This window comes from Ammodytes marinus, assembly GCF_949987685.1.
Source record: "Ammodytes marinus genome assembly, chromosome: 18".
NCBI classification, from domain to species: domain Eukaryota; kingdom Metazoa; phylum Chordata; class Actinopteri; order Uranoscopiformes; family Ammodytidae; genus Ammodytes; species Ammodytes marinus.
In genome coordinates this window covers 23,889,664-23,911,123 of record NC_137222.1, presented here as the reverse complement: position 1 = coordinate 23,911,123, position 21,460 = coordinate 23,889,664, and the positions used below count along the sequence as shown (strand labels likewise).

The 21,460-nt window shown below is 40.3% G+C and overlaps 2 protein-coding genes across 2 annotated transcripts in view; one reads left to right on the top strand and one right to left on the bottom strand.

Annotated features, from left to right (window-relative positions):
- pkn3 (protein kinase N3) overlaps positions 1 to 10,067 on the bottom strand; it is a 39,350-nt gene extending 29,283 nt beyond the window's left edge. Inside the window, exon 1 of the mRNA XM_080047074.1 lies at positions 9,846 to 10,067. Coding sequence (XP_079903200.1) covers positions 9,846 to 9,866 — 21 coding nt within the window. The 5' untranslated portion in view covers positions 9,867 to 10,067. The remainder of the gene's footprint in view (positions 1 to 9,845) is intronic.
- A 2,510-nt stretch (positions 10,068 to 12,577) lies between these two features.
- Positions 12,578 to 20,725, top strand: LOC307264798 (protein SET-like). The gene is made up of 8 exons (XM_080046307.1): positions 12,578 to 12,788; positions 13,822 to 13,879; positions 13,974 to 14,116; positions 14,264 to 14,367; positions 14,461 to 14,574; positions 15,880 to 16,050; positions 19,127 to 19,255; positions 20,034 to 20,725. The coding sequence occupies exons 1-8, from the start codon at positions 12,719 to 12,721 to the stop codon at positions 20,052 to 20,054; spliced, it is 810 nt and encodes a 269-aa protein (XP_079902433.1). The 5' UTR covers positions 12,578 to 12,718; the 3' UTR covers positions 20,055 to 20,725.
- Positions 20,726 to 21,460: the final 735 nt, after the last annotated feature.

Sequence of the window (21,460 nt, the reverse complement as noted above, 5' to 3'; positions counted from 1 at the left end):
CAAGTACACCCTTTCAAAAGAATACACATACTATTGTTCTTATATATAGATCAACATTCTACTACTTTTTACATTTCTATTATTTATCATTATTAATGTGTATGTTTGTATGGTATATTATTGTTATATGCCAGTGCATACTTAACGACTACAGTCTCAATTAGATTCTACAGGTTATTCTACAGGTCTACCATAAAATAAGAATAGCAACGCTTTACATATTTTGTGTTGCAAATTTAAGTAGTACCATCAACTCAATGCCATTGTATGCATTGAATTACATTTTAACTATCAATGAATTAAACATCTGTTTGTTTGTTTTCCAAGCTTGGAAAATTGCATGGGGAGATTGTGTTTTAGGTGCAGATGCATGTTTGTGGTATTGGCGCGTTTAGTTAATATGGTCTTTCAACAAATGCGACATATCGGCTCACACAGGTTAATTGGTTCAACCCCGGCCGTTCGGTTTGAACCCCAAGTGCTCCCACACGGCAGCTGACGCGTTCGGCTTTGATACAGAATCAATCTTTTTATTCCTCCAAATTGTTTTCTCTGGCTCTCCTCCTCCTCAACGTAGCCTTCAAGGCATCACCAACTGAATGCCTAACCCTAACCCGGCACGCTGCCTTGAAGGCTCCAGTGGGGCCACAAAACACAATTCAGGCGAGAGGGCCGATAAACCGGAGTGAAAACTCTTGTCATCCAGTCTCTTTGATAGAGAGAGACAAGTAAAAAAAAAACAAGCGTGCAAATGGAAATTATCGCTCATTTTAATTTATCGTGCAATAAATTGATTTATTGCTTATCGCGACAGGTCTATCTATAACTGCGTAATTTATGTATGCAAAGATGTGTTTGTGCCCATGCGGCAAATTTGTTTGGAAATTGTATTTGTTCATTTCTAACTGCTCTAGACTTTTGGCAAGATGTCATCTACTCTAGGCTCTGAACATCCACACCCATCATCAAATGTTGTGGTCATTTATTTGAAAACCGGTGGACTTAATTCTTTATTTCGTTGTTAGATCTCCCACTGCACCTTTTTGAGAAAAAGGCCAACGAATACAACCAAGAACAGAGGGAGTTTGCCATCACACTACACCTGCATGGACCCAAGGCCTACCGCTACCTCAGAAGCACGCTGCAGCTTCCTCTCCCTCATCCACGCTCATTGCAAAGGTATTGTAATGTTTTCTTCCAGAATGAAACAAGACCAACCTCTATTAGTTTTAAACAACAATATTTTCTTTGTAGCCCTTCCTCATGGGTAGTCTTGTCAAGAAAGGATTTTTTCCTAAAGGTCTGTTTAATAAAGGTCTAAATAAAGCAAGAAAAATTGTTGGGCTTGATTTCATACAAACAATATGGTCAGGGCTAGAGAGGTTAAAGTGAAGTAGTCAAAAACGTACAATATCGAATTGCTTAAGGAAAATGGCTGATCATTCCCTGGCCCGATACATTTATAGTACTTTTTCATTTCTTTTAAAGGTGGTGGTCATCACTGGATGACAAGCCGGGCCTGAACACAATGATGCTGAACATGCTGGGGCGTAGATGTGAATTAGAACCAGACAGACATTGTCACGTTACATTGGTGCTGGATGCCATGTTGGTCAAGAAGCATATGCAGTACAATCCTCAGACTGAACATACGTCTGGTAATGTGGACCTAGACGACGGCTGCGATGAAACAGATCCTGCCACAGAGGCTCTCGTATTGACGGTCGTTGGCCTTCAGGCCCATTGGAAGGCACCGATTGGCTACTTCTTCACATCCACACTCACACCTGACACGCAAAAAGAGCTTGTTGTCCACGCTTTGGAGGCCCTGCATGAGCGTTCCATCAAAGTAGTGAGCATAACCATGGATGGGAATGCCACCAATCTTGGTATGTGTAAGCTGCTCGGAGCTGATCTAAAGGGAAACCCAGATGAAGCCCTGAAGACCAGCCTTCCTCACCCCTCTTCAGGTGATGAGGTATTCGTCATCTTGAATGCCTGCGAAATGCTCACGCAAGATGCTTGAGGTAATACATGTCTCTTAGTATTTGTGGTGGTCTTCTTAATGGTATCATATTTCCACCCTCTGTATGCACCATATACCATCTTCATGTAGTTTGCAGCTGGTCTCCTACTCTACCACTTCTGTCTCTACTATTCATATAAGGAAAACATGAAAGGTTGAAAATATCTGAAAAGGTTGTGTGTTTCTGTTTGTTTCCATTTTTAAAGCGGCTGGAACATCAACCCAACTGCTGGACAGCTCCAGGGTTATCTTCCGCAAGCTGACGTTTAGATGGTGTGTCAAGCCAGTAGAATTAGGCAACGTGACAGGGACAGGATGGCAACTGTGACCCTGTCTGCTGACCACTTCACCAGTGTGTCCCTTTTCAATGGCTGATTCACTCAAAAGGAACTGTTGAGGTCAGTAAAAACATCCATCAGCTCCAACCCAACCTCTCATACACAGCACACAGCTTTAAAGGGGACATATTATGCAAAAACTCGGGTTTAAATGTGTATTTCCGAGGTCTACTAGAAAAGGTGTTAATGGTCTATTGTACAAAAAGCCCATTAGTTTTCTACCAATGCCCATTTCTTCATTGCCTTTTCAGGCCTTTTTTGGCCTCTCCCTAAAAAATTTGGTTTTGACATCTACCCCCCTCCTATCTACATGGGCGTGCATGCACCGCCCTGCTCATTTACTCTATACCTACCTATATGGGCATGGCACACGCCCAGCTGTCAGTTTTGTTTACTTTTGGCCAATGCAGCATGGAGATCGATGTTACCATGTTTACCTTCATTTCTACAGCAAATATCAGCACACTTATCACTTCTAAACCAAAAGCTTTACAACTGAACCTGGTCAGGCAGGAGTCTGAGCTGAAAACTGTGAAAATTGCATCAAGATTTCTGGTTTCCCTGACATTATCCTCAGGTAAATACAGTTTAAATATGTCACAGTCAGTAACAGAATATGAGCTAAGTATTTATGAATAAACTCTCTAAACTTGTAACATACAACGTTTTATGTATGTCTCTACAGGTTAAACTGGGGAATGATCTACAACCCAGTGGAGTGAAAAAGCTTTGGTTGTGATGCCATGCTGTAAATGTACAGTAACGTGGCAGGAACGGAATGTATCATGTCAAGATCCACTGGAAAGACATTATCTTTTGTAAAAAAAAAATATATAGAAACAATTACAGTCAGAGCTGCAAATTATCTGACACCCTTTCAATATCTAGTAGGTAATGTATCATTTGTATTGTGATCACTCATTTATAATAAAGTTGTACTGTTAAAACATGTATTGTGTTGCTTACTGTCACTGTTTGCTTCGTGTAGTAAAGGATTACTTGAAACTCACATTTTCATAGTCAGGATGTTGGACTAGTTTTCAGACCGATCTACATGCATTGACTTATACGTTTTTTAATTCAACCCTTTATCTCTCTGAAGATTTTTTCTTTGAAACAGTATCATTACATTTTAAAATGACCAAAACCATACTTGAAAATAAAGCAGTTTATTCATAGCCAGTGAAATGGAAATATAAAGTGTACATAATTCAAACAGAAGCAAAGCCATATTGTATGTAACTGTCCAGTTGTTGCTGGTGGGCCCTGAAGAAGACCACCTGTTCCATCCAGTGAACAGTCCTCTGATGGAACAGATAGTGTGACGGTCCTTGTGGGTCAACGCTCCGTCAGGTCACTCATCTGTAAAACATGGCACAATCAATGTTACATCATGTAGCCTACATAGCATACATCATACATCTGTAGTTATGGCAAAGCTACAAACTAATAAATATATTTTTTCTTCCATTATTAAATAAGATAGGCTACTAATAGATTCAGTATAACCCTTGCTCAAGAAGCAACGAGTTCTGAGTGATACTGTGTGCTTTTTGAAATATAATGGACAGGAAACAAACAGCAGCAGAGGCAAATTACAGTATTCCTGTCTGTTATAGTGTACATTACACTAGAGATGTAATAGGCCTACTGCTGCATGTACCACGACTGCTTGCATAACTACACACTGTCAACAACAAACAAATACTCTTCAGTTTCCAACACACCGTACAGTTTCACCGTCTGTTTTTCACACGGGCTGTCACGGACAGACTCACAGATCTAACCGTTAGCATACAAGCTAACGGGCGCTAACGCTAACGGACGCTAACGCTAACTACTTAACCCAGAGACATTCTCTCGTTTCAGTCGGCGTTGGTTATTATAGGAGGGATAAATTAAAGCACATTACACACATTGAACTCATAAACGGACAGATTTGTTTTTAAATAGGACTACTTACATTTCCAGAGGAGAGATGGTGTCTCTCTGTCTTCCAGGCACAATCTCCTCCACACTCCAGTATAACAGCAGATCACACTAGATTGCCAACCTTTGCTGGGCATAGCCAAACAAAAAATGTAAGTAAATCCATTCAGCCCCGGTCTGCTTCGAGGCTGGGGTGTGATGGTAGCTTGAGGATGAGCTAACACTGCAGCTTGCTTCTCCTCTGTTGTTGCATGAGCGAGTGGAGGCTCAGCTGTGTGTGATTACCAACGGGGCGTCTTGATTGGCCAATCAACTACCGAGTTTCTGGTAAGCTTTCCCGTGGGAGTATTTATGATAATGAAAACCGACCGGTTTCGTCACCAGTCTGTGTTTTTTGGAAGAAACCTTCAAATCCCCCTTTTTTCTAAAAAAGCATCCCTGAAGAAACTGACACATTTGTTTTTTTGAAGCTTGTGTGTGCTGGTAGAGACCCCAATAACCTAAAAGGGTGCCCAAACACCTGCAATGTTTTGTTTTTCATAATATGTCCCCTTTAACATTTTCTAATTGTCTTTCTGAAGGTGGCGAGAGCTGCGGAGAGGGCTAGCTCCTGGTGAGTGTGTCGTGGTTGCACACTTGAGGACATCGGGACAGAGGATGTCTTCGCACTAGAGAAGCATGTGGAAGAAACTAGGGGTGGGAAAAAAAAAACGATTTTCCGATTAATATCGATTCTCTCTCGGACGATTCTGAATCGATTCAGAAAAGTTAATAATCGATTTTTTTTATATATATATATTTGCGCATGCACACCACACATGTGCGAGTTGTTTCCAAAGTGGCTTCAAAAGGGCTGAGAGCAGCAAACCCATGACCTGCACCGGCTTTATCTCTGTTTACGTTTTTGTATGAGAGCTGAATTCCAAGCCATACTTTTTGTACAATGTGTTGAAATGACATAGAAAATAATAGAATAGAAATCCTATAGAAACGTGATTTACGAGATTAGAAATAAAATAAAACTGAATCGGTTTAGTTTTTACATACTTCCATATTGTGTTGAAATGCAAGCTGCATTGATTATTGCACTGTTCATAGAAAGTCATATTTGTGACAAGAAAAGCTTTTCTCTTAATACAATATTAGAGAAGGCAATTCATCTGTTGATTGTCTTTAATGATCATCACAAAAGTAGGAAGTGATTAGCAAACTCCGAGTAGCAAACTCAGATGTGTATATAAATATATTTTTGAAATTCACACATGGGTATGTACATAAACAAAAATTTGCATTGAGATGCATTGAAAATCGATTTTGAATCGAATCGTTGACCTCTGAATCGAATCGAAAGGTGCCAAGAGATTCCCACCCCTAGAAGAAACCCAGTGTTGGCATGGAGAATCACCTGTCTCTCCTTCTGTCTCTGGTTGTCTCAGTGTTGATGAGAATACGCCTGCACCACATCGCCAAGTTAACTTCTCCCAACTGGCAGAGAGGAAACTCAAGAAAGGATTTTGAAAATTAAAATAGTTTGTATATATTGTTTCTTGAATATTCAGTGAAAACTCATCATACAACATATTACTGAGTTTTCATTTGTGTGTTCTTAACAACACACACACACCAGAGCTAATCCTAGCACAGCAGTTTTGTTTTACAAAAAATGGTTGTAGAGCATATAGAAAAAGTCCTTTGAGTAATAGGACTTCATAACTTGTAAAATGTTAAATGTTCATTCATTGTCTATCTACTGAGCAATAATTTTAATTTGTGCAGTTAGTTTGTTTTAGAAATGTTCATTTATTTATTCCATTCATTGTTTACAAAATAACATAATGAATTTGTTAAAATCTTTTGTACACTAAAAATTAAAAGGAGAAGATAAAATTATAATAGGTAACCTGCTCCTGTACGTACAGTTCCATTAGACACCAATATTTATTTTACACCAATAGCTACTGTGAGGGAATTTTGGGTCTTTAGTTGTAATATTAATGGTAAAGATTAATAGGTCATATATGCCTATCTTGTGTGTTTGTCTCTCAGACTCTAGGTCAGCCTTGGAGCCTGTTAGGAGACACATAGGTCAGCTGTATAGATAAAGTCTCATCTCCTTCTACCCCAGAATGTTATGGTTCACTGTGTTCAGCTCTGAACCAAAACATTGGTACGCTTGGTGCCCGAGCCGGGGAGGTCACGGTGGTAGAGATAGCACAAGGTTAAAACACAGCTCTAAGCATGAGTTTGTCAGAATTGAAGTGCAAGTCACAAGAGTTGCAGTCCGGTTCTCCTTGGCCAAGTCTGTAATAAATATTGCTTCATAATTCATCCAAGTCTCCTGAAATATTCTTCCACCTGAGTTGACCTCCAACTCCAGAACTTCCATCACAGCTACCACATGCAATATCAGAAAAAAGAATTAGACACAAACTCTAAAACAATTAATCTATTCCATTTGTCGCATCTTAAGTACTTATTTTTTCTCTTTTAAACATATTCTCAAAATGAGGAATACGTTTAGCGTACAATTCCTTGAGAATTCCATAACTTAACACTTGCAACAGAAGTACACATTTGCTTAAAAGTTATGTGACCAAACCAGGGTTTGAAAGCCAACCTATGTCTGCATTTATCATCTTCTAATCTGAAAGTTCTACAAATGTTTGGGTAAACATTCTTTGCTTGAATACATTGTTAAAGTCTGAAGTTCAATACATATTTATAAAAGGGCTTTTAAATGTCTTAATCTCACAGTAAACAAGTTTATTATGTTATGATTAACACACTTATATAGTCATAGTTTATTAACCAAAAATAAAGGTGATAAGCATCTATTAAGGGCCTATATTAAATAATGCTTATTACAAGGATGTGTTATCTTAACTTTAATTATTAAATAGTGTCATTGAATCTGTCTTTGATGAATCTATCAGTTTAAAATAAATTGTCCATGGTGAATTCTAGACTCCAAGAGATACAGCTATGTCATATTAAATTAAGTAAAACACAAAAAAAGCAACAAATCCTAATGTTTCCACTTCATAATTCATCTCGTCTTCCATGCACTTGGAAACATTACTCTCTGTAATGGTACATGATATTTCCCTTACAGTCACACAATTTCTGGGAAAAAAAAGGAATCATGACGTGGCCGATTGTTATCCTTAAATGTAATCTTACAATCTGTGAGCACTCCAAACAAAATGCCATTCCCTCTATTGCATTGGGATGGAAGCAGGAACTGTAGATACACACGATAAATAAAAACTATCTAGAAACACTAGCAGTAAATGAAAATGTCTGCATTTGCTTGGCTTTTTAACATTTTGGCAAACAATTTTTGAAGTCCACTCAGTCAAAACTGGCTGTAACTGAAACCTCTATTGAAAGCTATTCACACAGCTCAACATGTATGAAATCCTTCCTTTGGTGAGAGTGTAGTTTGAGAGTGTAACCTGTGTGTTTGAATAAAAAAACCTATGGCAGCTGCTGCTCTACTCATCAACCATGTGACACTACACAGGCCAACAACATATGGCAAGCTCTTTTCTTTATCCATATAAAATCCATTTTCATTATCTAATATTGCAAGATGGGTCATACTCATAACCAAGCATTAGGTGCACCTTGGACGTGCTGAATTACAGTGGCTTACACAGACAGCCATATTCACACCTAGGGGCCATTATGAGATATCACGTCTTACCCTATCCTGAACGGGGAAGCACAGTTTATCATGACATGCCCACAATTACCTAACATACCTAAAATGATACTACACTTATTTAAATGCTAATTTATGATATGGAATGTAAAAAGACCTTTTGCCTTTAGTTGCATGAAATGTTGACCTTCAAAATATTTTCATTAAATTAGGACAAATTGTGCCTAAACTTCACGCTTCTGTGAATGAAGTTCAATGTAGATCCGCTAAGCAGCTATCAATCAAAAGTACACTTTACATACAGCGAGCATATTCCATGATGATGAGATCCTTGCTATTAGGCCAGCTATAAAATCTGGTTTCACAACTTTTTTTTAGTGTACAAACTTCTAGAACACTAAATAAAATGACATCATCAGAGTGTCTACATATAGAACCTCTTGAGATGTTTGGATCATTGAGCTTGCCAATGATTTGACTATATGTGGTAGACAGGTTAATCTGCTTATATTTGTGACTCTACACATTGTACTGAATGCTGAAACAAGCATTGTGATTGGTCTGACTCATACTGTTTGATCGGTTTATAGTGTACTCAACTCAACTTAAACTGTAGTGTCATTCCCCATAAACAGAGTTTAGAAAATAGAACATTTTGTAGGGAACAGCAGAACAACTAATTACAAAGTATTAAAAAAATAATCAGTGGATTAAACGATGATCAAAATAGCCCCCCCCCCCCCTATATACACTCTACTACACTATCATACATAGAGAGATATTGTGAATCACAATAAAGTCACATGAAGATATGCTGCACAATAAACATTTTAAAAAGGCAATGTTGTTGGATTTGTTTTACCATTGCATTAGTTAAGCTTTTAAGGTTTTTGCCTCAACCTTAGAAGCATTTACCCTGCGTTCCAAATCGCATACTTTTTCTATTTACTACACTACATACTAAAGTACAGAAGAGTTTTAGGGCCACAGGAGAGAGAAAAAAAAAATCAGATAAGGAAGTTTTTTTTTCATGATGTTGATAAATGTCAAGAATAAAGATGAATACTCCAAAATGCTATTGGAGTTAGTGGGGCATTTATTTATATTTTTCTGCCTCTCATCTACTGTAATACCCGGACACGCCTCCTGTCAATCACAACAGGTGCACCTTTTCCTCTTTCTCTCCTGGGAAGTTGAGTCAATTCTGGATTCCATTCAAAGACAATAAACTCAGTATTTCAATATTATAATGACTAGTAAAATGGCCTACTCATTTTAAAATCAGATTAAACCTCAGGCTACTTTTATTAGGCTATTTTTTTTTTATGATGGGATACGAACTTACCAGATCAGTTGTTTAAATAAGATGAAATAGTGATGTAGCCTATAGACTTATACATCTTATTTGACCAGGACAGAGAGGGCTTTGGATGGCTGCCCCCATTCAAAACATATTCAAAGTGTGACCTGACCTTTGTTTAACCCTTTTAGGTGGAGTCTGGTTGTTTGCTTCAATAAGAAACTCACTTTGCCGCATTGTCCGCCTATGGAAGACGGTTAAAGCCATGTCGAGATGGTAGCCTAATAGCCTACTCTTCCATCCCATATGAGCGAAACTGAGTCTTTTGAATAGTAGGCTAATATAGGCAGTTAAACCTTATTGTTACATGTCATCTGACAACCACAAAGACAGGGACTATGGGGAGAAGCAAACAAGTCGAACTGGAAAATCCAGTGCGACTGTCTGGGTAAAGTAGCAACTAGCATTATGTAAGTAAATTGACGTCCGGTGGATATTAATTGACGCAATATTGGCCCCTAATGTCTCCACGATCATTTAACTTTCATTCGACGAATCAGACATTGTATGGTGTTAAATGTAGCCTACCTGTAGTGTTAAACCTGACATGGTGGCTGTCAGTTGTCAGTAGGCTACTGGACACTCTCACCGCGTTCAGCCCTTCTTCACGGTCTTCCTAGGGCCAAGCAAATGGGTGAAACAACTCCAGCGGGAATGACACAACTAGCTTGGGTAAACTGACAGCGGCATGTGAAATTCAACGTCTCTTAAAGCTGCTGGCGGGCGCTCCACAAGGGTGTACTTGTTGTGTCCATCGTGGAAACAAATCTGAGGGAAAAGTTTGAATTGAGTTAAACTGGCACTCGGCCCAAAACCTACGTCAGCAGGCGGCGGCTACGTTGGTTGGCCGTCGGTGAAGACAGGGAAGCTGCGGGAACCAATCACATTCGATGACTCAATGCACCTGCCGAGGTGGCCTTATGATGATTTTCCGCAGCCTATTCATATAGGCCAGGGGTGTCAAACTCATTTTCACAAAGGGCCGAATTACGACTTGATAATCACACGAAGGGCCAGACATGTCGCTTACTGACATGCCTTCTTTTTAATCCAAAAATTAAACAACATATCTAGGTATATAACCTGCGTACATACAGGGGCATAGGCTTTGTTTACATATTTTGGGGGACAAATTATAGGTGGGGGGTATGGGGGTGCTCCCCCAGAAATGTTTGTGCATCAAACACTTAATTTCCTGTATTCTGGTAGTTTATTCTGTTTCTGTTTTCTGCGTTAATTTATTGTAGAAATGTCTTTATTTTTCTAAAGGAAAAGACAACATTCAGGTTCCTGGTGAAACAATTATAAAGGACTATAATGCAGTAAGGCTCTCAGGCATCCTGGATTGAGCCACAATATGTTTTCTCTTGGATTTTTCTAAACTTTCTGCACATTCAAAACATATCACGTTTTTTTATTTTATTTTTTATAGGAATCATGACCCAGCACCAGTGTTAACTATTTATGACACTTTACATTGGTAATGAAATGCAAAGCCACCATTGGAAACAAAAGGGGTGGGCTATCAGCGGCTATCTAACATTAGCTAGCGAGCTATATTGTAACTTGAGGCAAAAGTTAGAAACCAGATAATGTTAGCATTCATCCTTAGACAGTTGACACAATCAATCATCAATATTAGCATACTATTTAGCTACATAGATCGGCCTATTTACAGCCATTAGAAAACTGACATCTTTTCTTCAATGCAAGTTCATCAATTCATGGCTTAAAATCCTGAGCTGTGGAACTTTCAGAAGACATTCCTAGTGGTAAGCTATGCGAGTGTCCTAACGGTTGGGAGCGTGTGCGACGTGCAGATATGGCACAGGCTCCACATGAGAGAATTTTTTTTTTAAAAAATTTTATGAGGGCCGAATTTAATGGAATTGCCGAATTGGTTCGCGGGCCAGATTAAATATCGAAACGGGCCAGATTTGGCCCGCGGGCCAGAGTTTGACACCCCTGATATAGGCCAAATACACAAATAGGCTACATAATATAGCCTACACACAGCTCTGGTATTAATAAACTCACTAACAAATTCTTAATATATCCCAATTTTAGATAATTTCCTTTAAATCCTTGATTTGGATAAGGGGAAAAAAATCCCTTTCAAAAAACTAGAGTGGGAAATAGTATATAGGGATTAGACACACCATTTTTAAACATGTCAACATACTGTCCCTAGGCTTCTTGACTTTGATGGGAATTAATGTGATCTGTGCCTTTTTCATTTTGATTGACCTATATGGCTATTTATTAAAATCACATGAAAATTGTGATTGACTGTCTAATTTAGTTTTTCTTGAAATGTGATAGGCCATGATATAATTATACACAAAAGTTGGTTTTCATAACTTTAAATACAAAAAATAAAGTAAATGAGGGTCACCCCTCAATTGGTCTCTTGAGGATAAATAAAAGTTAAATAAATAAAAATGAAAAGAGTGTGGGAAAAAAAAACATATCACGCATATTGAAAATAAAGTAATTTGATTTGCCAAGAGGGCTGGTTCTGTTTTATCCCATAGGCCTACTCCTTGGCTCGGAACACAAGAAAGAAGAACAGCATTTTTTATGCCATGACTGCAAAGGCAGATTTGCCAAATTCAGTAACACCAGTAGGCCTACTGTAGGCTATATGAGTGTGTACAAGTGGAGGGTTTGGGTATAGACTAGATTCTTGCATATACTATTAAAAAATGTAATAAGAATTGGAGCAGTGGAGTAGTTTGTACACTGTAAGAATGTGCCCAATTGAGCTTTGTATTTATACTTTCCATGCAATGTGTATGGATAATGTAGTTTGTCTCATCCCAATAGTGCAAGCCTTTCAGTTTTTAAATATTATAATCAGCTGGTATATTTCCCTAAAATCCCAAATTATTAACATGGAGCTCATAATCATCATGTACAGTGAGCACTGTTTTAACTCATTTAGATCTAGTTTTAGAAGTAATACAAACATACTAAGTAGGCTACCTTTGTTAAGTAGGCTACATCACTTCTTTAAAAATAGTTAGGCTAGATAGCTCGTTCAACCCTACAAAACAGATCAGGAAACTGCAATCAGTTATAACATATTGTTTACATTACATGGATGATGGACAGCAAAAACGAAGTAGTTGCCCACAGCTTTGAGTTGACTGTACTGCCTGTAGCTTTAAGTAGCAGTGTCGCACCCCGACCAGCAGGGCGCGGTAGAGTACGGTAAATATGTTGACCGACCGAGCGCCACAGAGCGGATCAAGCGTGCGGAGCTGCGCTCATTCCTCCTTACCGTGGGGCTGGAAGACACGCACTCTGAGTGAGGTGGAAGTTACTTTTATCCTCTAGAGAAGCGTTCAAAACCTTTCGGAATATACATCTGGACAAAAGCGGCACGGCAAACTGTAACCATGTCGGCCTCAACGGCGAAAGTCACTAGGAAGGAGAATTCAAATCACGACGGATCAGACGAGACCTGTGGTAAGGAATGGCGCTTATCCTGTGCAACGCCATTTTCATTTGTTTTCGTCATTTTGTTATCTTCAGCCAAGTTTTGTTGCGTAGTATCGTGTTGAACTGCCAAGATAAAGCACGAATAACTTAATTGCCCATGTATTGCATAGGAACACTGGGGTAAAATGCAACTGTCAAAGACTGTTGCAGCTTACGATGTAGCATGCTAACAATGTAGCCAGCATGATAGGCTAGCTAGCTACTAGCTTACATTAGCTACTAGATCACATGAAGGAGGCCGATATTTGCATTGACCCTGACGTGCAGTTATTGTTCATGCTGCCCGTTTGGGGAGGTTTGTCGTATTCATATATTGATGAAAGAACGTGCGAGGTGGCTGAAGCTTCAGAAGCGATTGTTTGACCACGTTAGCAATAGCATCAAGTGCACTATTCACTGTTCCCCGTGTCCCATTGAGAAGAGGCCGTGCAGTGATAACGCTAGCTGTACCTTTCTCTCATAACCACGCGCGTTGAGCCAAATGTAAACAAGCGTGCGTTAATGGTTTCTCTGAGGCGACAGTGTGAACAATAAGGCATGTATGACGTGCTGCTTAGGCTCTGTTGAACCTCGCTGTGTGCTAACATCACTTTGAAGCGTATAGCATATCCCAGCGAGACGTCGTTAAGCCCTCTCATTCAAACCAGGCCGCCTTTAGCAGCAACAGGAAGCTCCAGGGTCTGTAATGCCATGGATCCTCTCACACACACAGACCAACCATGGCGTCCCGCGTTATTTACCACCGTGCGTCCTATGGAGTATTTTACTCTACAGATAACTGGAAAGGGTTTCAAAACGATCATATCATGCTCTATTCTAGATACATTATTTAAGTCGCACAAATAACATTTAGAATAAAATAAAAATATGTAATTTTATTAACCATAACCTCAGCCACCAGAAACATTGTTTGTAGTTTCAGTGAAGCCATATGTTATTTGTAGCAGTGTGAACCTAAAAAGAAATCTTGTGTTTTAAAAAAAGTTTCTCTTCCTTTCAGAAAAAGAACAGCAGGAAGCAATTGAACACATCGACGAAGTACAGAATGAAATTGACAGGTGAGTTTGCGCATTGTTTGTGGACAAAGAACGCTGATGGGGTTCGTGTGTGCACCAAGTTATCAACGCCTGGTGTATTTTTTCTTGTCCCCAGACTGAACGAACAGGCTAGTGAAGAAATCTTAAAAGTAGAACAGAAGTACAACAAATTACGCCAGCCATTCTTCCAGAAGCGATCAGATCTCATAGCCAAAATCCCCAACTTCTGGGTCACAACATTCGTCAACCATCCACAAGGTAAACTGTCCTTATTACTGAAATTATCACCAGTGTAATGAGCATTCATCGACTTCATTTATTAAAAATGTGTACATTTTTCAAATGATAATAGCAGACAAGCGGTGAGCCCTAACACTGTGTGTGTGTGTGTGTGTGTGCGTGTAGTTTCAGCTCTTCTGGGGGAGGAGGATGAGGAGGCCCTGCATTACTTGTCGAGGGTGGAGGTCACTGAGTTCGAGGATATCAAGTCTGGATACAGAATAGATTTTGTGAGTTGCTGTGAGGTTTTGCTTTTTTGTGCAGAACATTCTAAATAGTCACGTCGTGCACTCATACAGATGTTTCCTTTCTTTTTTTTGTAGTTTTTTGACGAGAACCCGTACTTCGAGAACAAAGCCCTCTCCAAAGAGTTTAACGTCAACGAGAGCGGAGACCCCGTTTCCAAATCCACTGAGATCAAATGGAAAGATGGCAAGGTTGGTCTCCAGTTTTTTTTGGCTTGTATGTGATTTTACAGTATGTTATGTTAGGTTTTTTTTTCACCTTTTATTATGCAAAATGTTTTCCCAACATTAATATTGATCCTCGTCGGTGTTTCTAGACCAGTGTTCCTCTAACTTTTACAGTCCAAGGGCCGCTTACAAATAGAAATTAGCAAGAAATATACACTAATGCATATTGGTTGATCTTAAAGGCAGACGGTGCAATATTTGAATGAAAGTATAACTTATAGAGTCACACAAAAATAATCCCTCTCAATGATCACTTCTGCCCCACTAGAATATGTGGTGGTCTGTTTGTCTGTGTGTAGTCTTCCTCTCTCTGGCTGTATTTTACATTTTAGAATTTGTAGCACAGTGCAGAAGCCTCTCCACTTCCTTGAGTGGGGTTAGCTTTGGTTAGCTGAGTGGCTAACAAACTGGTATGCACTGTATGTCCAACTAGAAAGTGGTGTCTTCTCCTCCCTCCACCGAACATCGGCGCCTGCTCGCACGCTCTTTCATAGTTAAAATCTTTAAAAAAAAAAATAAAAAAATCGGATTTATATCGGAGCTGTCCGATACGTAGATTTCGGTCATATCGGACCCGTTACCGACACTGGATGGGATCGACCCCATTCCTAGACCTATTATTAGATGTGTAGATCAGGTACAATGGAGACAGAGGAGAACGGTAACGGAGGAAGCCAGGAACCAAAACAGAGAAAGTGACCGAGCAAGAAGCTGGACCAGAGTGAATATTGGACAGGCTTTTACACGTTGGAGAGAGCAACACCAACCTACAGTCTATGGTCCTACGCCGAGACATTTAGAAGCTGTACTCCGTGCCTAAAGTCACGTCATCCAAGTTATGTATCAGGGTTGCATACAAATGAATAAGTCGACTTACACTGAAAAGCTATATCAACTAACGTTAGCATCATTGTTAGCCACAGCCTGCCCTATAGACATCACGGCAACAGCTGAATAATGTAACACATGTAAACACACTCGCCAAACCAAAATTCCTACCTAGTGCCGCTTTCAAAGAAACGAGCTCTAAAACGGAGCATTTCAGACGGAGGCTGAAAAGAGAGAGAGAGGGGGCAATGGCACTTTGAGAAACATTTTCTTTGTGGAAACCCAAATTACAATTTTTGAACGTTAAAATTAGCATATGTGACCTTTTTAACAAATCATTGTGTAATTATTTGACTTCAGTGCTATACTCTTTGCAGTATTTTACTCCTAGCCTATACAACAGCCTTGAATGTTGACTGAACTCGCTCTCCTTTCCCCCAGGACCTGACGAAGCGTGCGGGCCAGACACCCAACAAAGCGGGGAAGAAGAGGCAGCACGAGGAGCCCGAGAGCTTCTTCACCTGGTTCACCGACCACTCTGACGCCGGAGCAGACGAGCTGGGAGAGGTGATCAAGGACGACATCTGGCCCAACCCCCTGCAGTACTACCTGGTGGGTTTCAAACAGACAGGCCCCTGTGACCTGCACCACACCCTTTAATATAAGGCATTAGGGATGTGCCCATAGAATACCAGCTTCTTCTGTTTTTCAGTTTTTTTTTGCCGATGCTGTCCGAGTGACTGAGTGTGCAGTGGAGAAAGAATGATGCACCGATCCACAATTTTTAGTTCCGATCCGATTCCGATATCTGGGTTTTGGATATCGGCCGATACCGATACTGTCCGATACAATATCATAATTGTTGTACATTTTTTTGCTGGTGGTGATGTTATGTGTAAGGCTAGGAAGGCTTAAACAATTCTAATTTAAAAGAGCAAGAAATTTACACAAATGCATATAGGTTTATCTTAAAGGCAGAATTATTGAGTCATACAAAAAAAATCCTTCTCAATGATCACTTCTGCCCCACTAGAATATGTGGTGGTGTGTTTGTCTGAACAGTCTTCCTCTCTCTGGCTGTATTTTACATGGTAGAATTTGTCACAGTGCAGAAGCCTCTCCACTTCCTTGACTTGGGTTAGCTTTGGTTAGCTCACTGGCTAACAAACTGATATGTACTGTATGTCTAATTAGAAAGTGGTGTCCTCTCACCCTCCACCGAACGTCGGCGCATGCTCGCACGGCTCGTTCGCTCTTTCATAGTAAAGAAAACATTTTTTATTTTATTTATTTTTTTAATATCGGAGCTGTCAGTCCGATATCCGATACGCGGATTTCGGCCATATCGGATCCGATACTGGATCGGATCGGCCCCATCCCTAGAAAGAACGAGAGAAAGACGGGCAGACGGAGAGAGAGGCAGAGAGCGCTTTATTATATTTCTGCATTTTTGACTTGTAGAAATGAATAAATATCGTCACTGAACACAATTAATGTGTTGTATAGGACAATGTGGCTATTGGCAAACTTCACCCAACCCTGTTACGATTGTGCACATTAAGATAACGGCCCGTCATCAGACACGCGTACCTGACGGATGTACACACAACATCGAGCCAAGTCAGAGGTTTTCATCTGAGAGAGTTATCCCAAGTGTCTTTTCTAAAGTTTCTTGTTAAACTTTGGTGCTGTACCGTTTGCTTATCACCGGACAGCTGAGTCCTGCATTGATTTGAGACAACATGCACTGTGATCAGCGGAGAGTCTCGTGCAGGGCTCGACTATAACACTCGCCAAATGCAGGTGAATGTATTCTAAGAGCGTAGTAAGTTATTGAGACCACCGTGGCTGGTGAAAGATGTGCTCTGCCGGCTTTTCTAGCGACTGACAAACTTGTCATTACCGGTAATGCACCGGACACGGCTTTCTACATTTAAAAAACACTATAGCTCAGGATGCAGCAGTCAAGTTACTCTTAATACAAACAGAGCATTTGCTAAGGCTGTGGCTTCACTTTAAAAGCATGTCACTGGACAAACCCCCCTTCACAGCTCTGCTGCGCCCCAGTCTCTAGCAGCATGTCTTCTGTTTTCAAGAGTTCTACTACATGGTGAAATAAGACAGACCCCTTTTTCATTTGCAATACATAACGTAACCCTGAGCCCTCACACCAAAAGCTAAAAGAATTGTTCACATACACCAGGGGCCTATCCGAAAACTTTTTTTTGCATAGGAAATTTCCTTTCCTATCGAGATGACCCGGAAGTGCTCGGCAGATAGGTGATCCGAATAACCAAAATGCTTAGGAAAGGCATAGGAAAGGAGCCTCGATTCATCCTTTAACCCTCCTTTAGCATAGGTTACTCCTGGCTAACCTATGCTAAAGGAAAGGAGATAGTGGTATCCCATAATCCTTTACGGCGGCAAGATTTAAAGCAACAGGCCACCGCCGGAGTTTACCGACTCTACACGAATACGAACGAGAGGTAAAACAGAAGAGAGGAGAGGAGAAGAGAGGAAGATTTAACTCGGCTAAAACAAAATACTCCCCCTCCCCCCCCCCCCCCACACACACACAGGCTAAAGATAATAAAGAACTCATAAAAGACCAACATCATAATAGTTATTTTCGTAGCACATAATTTACACCATAAGAAAATAAAATACCAACTTCACATTTAATGAAGTTACTGGGGGCAGTTCATTTCAACATCAACACAAGTGTAGCCTCTTTTTATTCCACATGTGAATTGGGATATATGGGAGTGATTCTCACTCTGTTGGCGACAACCTGATTAAAATCAATATGAAAAGAACGCATGGATCAAACGAGCGCTTGTTGTAGTCCATTTTCGGAGAAGGAAGTTTCACGCTATGACTCACGTCAGCAATACTCGCCGTCGCGCAATGACGTCGGTTAGGAAAGGTGGAGTCGAATTCATTTGAAACAACGCTGTCCTTTCCTATGTTCGATAGGAAGCACCTTTCATCTCTCCTTAACCCCGATGACGTTTAGGGGTTAAGGCATAGGAAAGGAGGCTTATAGGTAAGGAGATTGGACTTTTCGGATAGGCCCCCGATTGCAAGAGCTATCTACTAGGCTACAAGTGTCACCGGCGCCAACTACTGGCTTGGCATGCGTACTACAGCGATTTTGGAAGTTTTTTTTCCGAAACTGTGTGCATGAAGAAAGTTTAACGCGGGTGAGAGGAGAGGAAAAACAAGCATGGCTTACAAATGAGTGATCAAATGCAGTTGAATTTAATACCTGATCGGCTTGTTATTTCTGGTGCCGACAGCGGGCATTTAAAGGTTTAACCGACTGGTGCCTCACAGCCATGGAGATGCTGTTAGAGATTCAGCCCCAGCACGTCTGCTCTCCATTCACCCTCTTCATCTGATCAGAGCGGCGTCTCACTTGACGCATGGCACCGCGTTTGTGTCACACGGCCCTCTGTCATTCTGGGATGTGGGACACTGTGTAAATACACAAACTGTTTCACCATGCACACATTTCTCCAGCGACTCTGGAGAAGACTTGTTGTCACAGTCAGTGAATATCCCCTACCTGTCAGGATCGTTAGGAGATATTCACTGATTTTGACACAAAGCGATTTTGAAATGGAGCGTTCTGGAGAATGGCTGACTCCAAGCCGTGGTCAGTTGTAAAGTGTGTTCTGTTCCCCAGGTTCCCGACATGGAGGACGAGGAAGGTGACGGGGATGATGATGATGATGATGAGGAAGGACTGGAAGACATCGACGAGGGAGAGGAGGATGACGACGACGATGAGGATGGTGAAGGAGAAGATGGAGAGGTGAGGATATACCAGGAGTCATCAGGACAATCCATTCACTAGAGTGTTCATGGGATCCTTTCTGTATCAAGGTCATATTCCTTACACCCATATTTGAATTCATTTATTATTGTCTGGTCATGTAGCCCAGGTAAACAAACGGTACATGGCGGTAATTCATTTTTTACGTTGGTTGGTTGCCTGGCTGACATGATGTATTGTTTTTGGAAATATGACTCGTGACATGCAGTCTCTAGAAGTGTAGGACTCAACTTGTTTTGTTTAAAGTGTAACTAAACCCCAAACCACTTTTTTCAGCTTACAACCAATTTATATGGGAATTTAGTAGTGTTGTTGATTGTCACACGCAGGTCCAATTCTCCACATTTTACTACAAAGTATGTTTATTCAACATTGTGTGGTATAAATCTGTTCTGGTGAAAACATGGGTACTGCATACACATTTTTCTATCGGCTTATCTAGTTGAGCGAAACGTGTGTGGTTCACTGAAACGTCAGCAACAACCCCCCCTCCTCCCCCTCTGCCCATCTCCCTGCTATCATATTGTATGGAATGTAAAGCCCACTGGGGCAAATGTCTATTTGTGATATTGGGCTATACAAATAAAACTGATCTGATTTGAGTATTTCTCTCTTCATACAATGAATATAATATTGGAAGGTCAACTATTTATATATTAATAATATAATATTTATAAAATATGAGTGATGGCGTCCCAGCTGTTTGTAAAGATGTCTGACATTAACTCAAGTAACAGTGATTTGTTTTTTCTTCCAGGATGATGGTGAGGATGACTAAAGGTTTGAGCCCAACACCGTGCCCCAGTTCTCCCTGTCATCGTCCTACAAACCCACGGGAGCGAGGAAAAAAAAATTGTTTGTTTTTGTGTGTGTGTAGAGAGAGGAGGGAGTGGGGGGGGGGGGGGGGGGGATGGGGTTGTAAAAAAAAAACGTTCCTGTGTGTTTGTGCATAAAGCCTGTCCGACCTCTTCCTCTGCAGCCACAGCCTGTCCATCCCGCCATGTCTTTAGACCAGCTCTGTCTTTCTCTTTCATCTCCCAAAGACACGCAAAGTCATTTAAAAAAATAAATAATTTGTAGCTTTCTGCACGTCATCATACGTAGATTTAAAGATACGGACAATAGCGATTTCTATGTCCAATTGGAAAATGACAGTTCTTGGGGTAAGACATTAATTGTACAGTTTAATGGTCGGGGCAGAGGGGCTTCTTTGACACCAACTCTGGACGTCTTGTTAAGGTTTGAAATGTCATTTTTTTTATAAAAACAACCTAAAAACTAAATTTGAGCTTGGCTTAACATTTTGAGACGGGAGAGTTTTTTTTTTTTCCTTACCTGTAGAGTCCTGTGGAGTCTGCAGTGTTTTCTCCTCTTCTGCTGGAAAGCTGTTTCACATTAAATGAAGTGTACCAGTTTTGCTTTGTTACAATAAATAAAATGTATACATGATTTTTTTTGGAGGAGGTGGGGTCACATTTTGGGCACGTCGGCTGCAAATTTGACAAAAACCTTGAACTGTGCTTTTGTTTATCACATACTTGCTTCCATTAGACCAGTCACACATGTTAAGAATGTTCATTTTTTTCCGTAGTAGATTTCAATCTTGACAAAAGTCAATGTGTTTCTACTAGACACATGACCTGACAGGTGCATTTGTGGCTGTTATAGGAGGCACTTGTTCTGCTCTGACATGTTCAAATGTGGCTCTTTGCCTTGCCAACAGACATAGCAGCTTGAGCCAATGTGCATGTAAACACTTTGAATCAGGCACAGACTACTTTGGGTCCAGCACAATCTTCTAGAATAATCTGATTATTTACAGAAGATGATCTATTTTTTCTGAAATGTGTGGGGGCGCTCCAGACTCTTGATGTGACCAGTTGGTAATTATTCCTTTTTGATGTGTCCCGTTGAATAATAATACCCTGCACTTTGTTGCCAGTGGCTTTTCAAATAAACAGTTTTGGGTTGATTCAGGTTTTATAAAAATGATTGCCAGTGTTGACTTTTTTTTAAATTGCAGAAACAGAATGGTATTTCTTGTAACTGTAGTTGACTATAGTAATAAATACAAATACTACCTACATTTTTAGCCTACATATCATGGTTTCACCCAGTGGTGTAAAGGACTTAAGTTACGTCTTTACAGCAGATTTTTTGGAGTATCTTTACTTAGTTAGTTTT